The following is a 5614-nucleotide window of genomic DNA, read 5'->3' on the forward strand; positions in this document are numbered from 1 at the left end:
GAAGGTTTGGGCGAGAATAGAGTAACAGTTTTGGGCGACTGCATGGCACTCCATTCGCTCAGATTTTGGGCGACTTGCAAACTTGGGCGATGGTGTTACCGCGTTCTTGGGCCTTCCTATTTGGGCTTTCTCTTGAATTGTTTGATTGGGTTTCGTTCTTTGGGCTATCTGACTTGGGGACCCTCTAATTGGGCTTCATTCCTTGGGCCGTTCGATTTGGGCTGAATTTTTATGTGTCAACAGATTCATTTTCCATAAATGAATTGGTTCTAATTTCCCAAATATTAAATTAATTCTTCAATCCGATGGTGGCGGCTGCGGCAATGGTTGTGGTGCAGGAAAAGGTGGAGGTGGAGGGAGAAGGGAAAGAAGAATGACGGAAAAAGGAGGACATTTTTTCTTCTAATTTTTAAATAATTTATTTGAGATTAGTTTGCAATAGGGGTGGGCGTCGGGTGGGTCAGTTTGCGTATTTCAATACTCAGAACCACCCATTTATATTTCGGGTATTTTATAAATGGATCCATTCGGTTCCATGTAATTATTGGACCCAAACCCAAACCCGAACCATCGGTTTCGGTTTCGATTTCGGTTCGGTTCTACACATAACATTTTTTTGAATACATATTTAGTAAATCCAATCATTTAATAAGACGAATTATCACAAACTATCCATTATGTCATAGATTTAGTAACTAACATTAATGGATTAATCATCCAAGACGTAAACAAAGCCTTAACATATTAAAAGTTACACAAAAAATTAATAAGACTAGCCTTCAAAGAGCATTAAAAACTAGTTGTAATTTAAAGAGAATTTTAGTAGGAATATAGGATTAGCACTAAACAGAGCCTTAAAACTTAAAAAAACATTAATAAGACCATCTTATTATGATAATAATTAGAAGTTCAAAAAATCTTAAAACCAACGTGAGAAGTCAAACAACGGAAAAATGTCATCAAAAGAGCCATAAAATGTTAATCACAAACTCCAGATGATGAATATTCTCAATAGATTTTGAGTCACCTACATTAATCCATGTGAGTTGTGTCGCACCAGCCATTTAGACATCTATTGCATGAGTTGTGTCATTAACAAAATCTACAAGACATAATTAAAATATAATAATCATTACAAGTTTAACAAAATTAAAATTTATTAGATTAACAAAAATTACATCGAAATCGGTTCCATTCGGTTACTCATGGTTCCAATTCAAGAACCAAAAATCGACCCGGACCCAATCAGTTCTTGATTTTCGATTTCGATTCCTATTTTTTTTTTAGCCGATTTCGGTTCGAGAGATTCGATTTCGGTTAAAATGCCCACTCCTAGTTTGCAATTTAAAAAAAATAATAATAAATTTAGAAGAATGGTTACCATTAGAGTATGTTTGATTAGTTTTACCTTTCATGAAAAATGTCATTTTTCCACATAAATTTCTACTTTTGAGGTGTTTGATGGACAATTTTTTCCATGAAAAATATATTCCAACTTCTGATCATGGGATAATATTTTCTTCAAAAATAAGAAAATAATTTTCTTTAGGATAGGAATGATTTTTATTTTTCAGGTAATTCACTCCCCTTTCTCTCTTTTATATATTTACTCTCCCTTATCTACCAACCAATAAAAAATGGATCAGTATAATATTTTTTAGATTGAAAACTAAATTAATCAAATATATTTAATTATTAATTTTGATACAAATACATTCTAAGGAATTGAATTGCCTAAAATTTATTTTCTTTCTATGCTTGCAATCAAATGTAACCTTAGTTATTTATCATCTTTTCTTTTCTTTTTTTCTTTTTTCAATTTAAATAGGAAGGTATATTTGTTATTAAGTTACTTTTTATTACACAATTAGATAAAATTGAATGAAAATAATGATTTTCACAATGAAATGTTGAAATAGAGGTGAAAATACAAAAAAATAAAATAAAAATGCAACATTGGAATATTTTGCACAATAAACTTTATACGTAAGGACGTTTTGGACAATAACCGTTTTTCAAAATACCAAAAACATAATAAAGTTACAATTGAACCCCTGTTTGGTAGCGATTTTTCAACAAAAAAATTGATTTTTTTTATCGTTAATTCATTATTTCAGTCACATTTTTTACTTCTCCATTCATAGGTGGGACTTCTTTTCTCTCTAATGATCAAAAAATCAATTCTAATAATCACTACTGAACATGCCCTGAATAAGGTTCAAAGTTAGATTTTTTTTTCGTAGTCGAAGTCCAGCATTAATTTGTTCATTTTTCTTTAAGGAGGCATTTGATAGGCATTTTTATGTAAAAATGTATTTTAGAATGGTAAATTGATGTGAAATATGATTGAAAAAGAAGGAAATTTTTTTATTTACGTGTAATATTATTTTAATAAAGAATGTGTGGTTGAAAAGAAGAGAGAAAAATGTATTTTGAAGAAAATGGCTACTAGATGGGACCTAAATGAAAATTTTATTTTATAAAATATTAATTAAAATTCCACGTGTAAATGTACTACTGTGCAGGCTTCATATGCTCCTTTTAGATTCTCATTAAATTACATTACATTACATTTTATTTTTTTCTCTCCTATTTTCAATCACACAATCTTTCATAAAATAATATTACACGTAAATTAAAAATTTTTCCTTCTTTTTCAACCACTCATTTTAAAAAAAAAATACCATTTTCCCCATTTTCATTTTCGTTTTCGTTTTCAGTTAACGAGCATCGAACAGTGGCATCAACTTCACTAACACTTCCTACAGTTCGATAATCGTAATCGACAACGTTGATTTCTCTGAAAATGCTAGCCCAATTCGTGAGAATCGCTGCATCTCAGCCGTTGATCTCCTACCCCACTCACACAGCACACCCCTTCTCTGTACTAAAGAACAATCAAACCCCATTTTCTCGTCACTTCGATTTCCCCAGCAGAAAAATCTTCCCGTCGTTTTTCGCCGCCGCCGCCTCAAAAATGAAGGACATCAGTGTTCTGATGACGTGCCCGATGAATTCTTACCTCGAAAAAGAGCTTGACAATCGGTTCAAGCTCTTGAAACTGTGGACCCACCCGAAGAGACAGGACTTGTTGAAGCAGCACTCAGAGTCAATCCGAGCAGTGGTGGGCAACGCCACTGCCGGAGCCGACGCCGAGATGATCGAGGCCTTGCCGAAATTAGAAATAATTTCTAGTTTTAGTGTGGGATTGGATAAGATTGATTTGATCAAATGTAAGGAGAAGGGTATTAGAGTGACAAATACTCCCGATGTTTTGACGGAGGATGTGGCTGATTTGGCGATCGGATTGATGCTGTCAGTGTGCCGGAGAATTTGCGAGTGTGATAAATATGTGAGAAAGGGGCTGTGGAAACTTGGTGATTTCAAATTGACTACTAAGGTAAAATTGATTTCTTGGTTAAAGACTGAATTCTTGAATGTGTGAATTTTCATTTAATTGTAAAAATGTTGACGTTGGTATTCATTTTTCTTTTTCTTAATGGTTATGGACCAATGTCCATTGGTGGGATGAATAAGTCTGTTCCGAATTTGCTTTTGGATTGGTGTAAGTGGGTAAAAATGTTGATTTGAGTAGCTGTTGGATCAGTTAGCATACTTGTTATATCCGGAGTTTTTGGTAAATTGGATGATAATGATTTTGCTGTTAAATTATAACACTATCTTCAGTTCTTGGTTTGAATACGAATTCTTTATAATTTCTTGACTTGCTTTTGTTTATATTATAAAGATGTCTCCTTGCTCTCTTAATGTAAGTACTGCTTTAAATATGATTTATATTTAATTTTTAAATTCAATTGAGTTTTGAATTAAATAAAAAGTCTTGAGAAGTTTCTCGAATTATTCTCTTTTCTTGGTATTTGATCTTTCAAATCAACAAGTTCGAGTTTTGTCCTCCCTATAAGCTTCTGCTACGTCTATAATGCCTAATCCTTACCATTCAAAAGGGCTCCAAAATTGTGGGAGAGTTGATGACATGGAATTGGGTCAATATCCTGTGATAAACACTGAGGGGCGGAGCCTTAAATTTAGCTCAAAAGAACTTGGATTTCTGCAGTTGTGGGGCTTAGTATTACAATGTACTAAATCGTACTTGATCATGTCCAATGCTCTTGTCGAGCAGCCTATAGATTTGCTTACATCATCGCGAAGAAGAATTATGTTGTCTTGTTTTTCATAGTCGGTCCCTAGCCCCAGGGTAAGAGAGGAGGCCTGCCTTAGATTGACAACCAAATTAAATCTCTGTCAAATACTATGACATGAATGTTTATAGAAAAATAATTCATGGATCCGACTCCAAATTTATTGAGAATAAGGCTTCATTTGTTGTTTGTTGTTCTGTTGTTGTATCTCCATAAATCTAGAGTGTACCATGACTTTCCCCCCAGTTTGCTTTTTTTCTTTTTGGGTTGAAGCTGGAGGTTACAGAGTTATTATCTTTGATTGTTATTGGAGTTATTGTACATTTATCTTTCAATTGGAACACGTGAATCCCTTAGTGTCTTGGAATTGGTCGAGTCATCTTTTGGTCATTCGCCAGCGATTCTTCTCTATATATCTATGTGATCCTCAATTTGACAATTCTTTTGACAACTTCTACTTCTTCATTTATTTATTTATTTTTATTTTTATTTTTTTTTAATTTGCATAATTTAAATTCGATACCTGCCCTCAACTTTTCTAGCTTCTCTTGCAGTTCAGTGGTAAAACAATCGGAATTATTGGATTGGGCAGAATTGGCTTAGCAATTGCTAAGAGAGCAGAAGCCTTTGGTTGCCCAATCAGTTACCACTCAAGATCAGAGAAACCAAACACAAATTACAAGTACTATGCGAGTGTCATGGACTTGGCTTTGAACTGTGACATCCTGGTCGTGGCTTGTGCACTAACACCTGAAACCCATCATATTGTGAACCGTGAAGTAATTGATGCATTGGGTCCAAAGGGAATTCTCATCAACGTTGGACGGGGCCCGCATGTCGATGAACCAGAATTGGTATTGGCTCTTATGGAGGGTCGTTTGGGTGGTGCTGGACTCGATGTGTTTGAGAAGGAACCCGAGGTGCCTCACCAGCTCTTTGACCTTGATAATGTAGTCTTGTTGCCGCATGTGGGAAGTGGCACGATAGAAACGCGCAAGGCCATGGCTGACCTTGTCATTGGGAACTTAGAAGCTCATTTTACGAAAAAACCACTGTTAACACCTATGGTTTGATTTTGTCATCAAACGGTGGGATCTTTTTCTTGCTATTAATCATCATTTTATTCCCCCCAGAACTTGGTATATTAGTTTGTCACAGGATGTTTTGCTGTTATTCTCTTCATTTATCCTAGAATCCTCTCATTTGATGTGTAAAATTTTTATTCCTGAAGCTGAAGATTGCATTCAATGCTTGAGAAACTATAGAAGCAAGTGCAGCAAAAATAACAGAAAAACAAGAAACCCAGAAGAACCCTTAAACAAGGAGTTTATTCTTATACCCAACGCCTCTAAAGTCTAAACAACTCAATGTTACAACATGAAATTCACTGTTTTTTTCATGTATCGCTGCCCATCTTCATTATCAAATGGTTTATCGGGTTCAAAATCATGATA

At 34.4% G+C, this 5614-nt stretch overlaps 1 protein-coding gene across 1 annotated transcript; it reads left to right on the forward strand.

The window, feature by feature from the left end:
• Positions 1-2738: 2738 nt before the first annotated feature.
• LOC111367158 (hydroxyphenylpyruvate reductase-like) lies at positions 2739-5408 on the forward strand. The gene is made up of 2 exons (XM_022987891.1): positions 2739-3400; positions 4715-5408. Exons 1-2 carry the CDS (start codon positions 2807-2809, stop codon positions 5231-5233), a joined length of 1113 nt encoding a protein of 370 aa, XP_022843659.1. The 5' UTR covers positions 2739-2806; the 3' UTR covers positions 5234-5408.
• The last annotated feature ends 206 nt before the right edge of the window (positions 5409-5614 follow it).

This window comes from Olea europaea, chromosome 18 (genome assembly GCF_002742605.1).
Source record: "Olea europaea var. sylvestris chromosome 18, O_europaea_v1, whole genome shotgun sequence".
Taxonomy (NCBI): domain Eukaryota; kingdom Viridiplantae; phylum Streptophyta; class Magnoliopsida; order Lamiales; family Oleaceae; genus Olea; species Olea europaea.

Coding starts and splice junctions, on each gene's coding strand:
- LOC111367158 (XM_022987891.1), top strand. CDS start 2,807: ATGCTAGCCCAATTCGTGAGAATCGCTGCATCTCAGCCGTTGATCTCC. Junction 3,401..4,714: donor ATTTCAAATTGACTACTAAG/GTAAAATTGATT, acceptor CTTCTCTTGCAG/TTCAGTGGTAAAACAATCGG.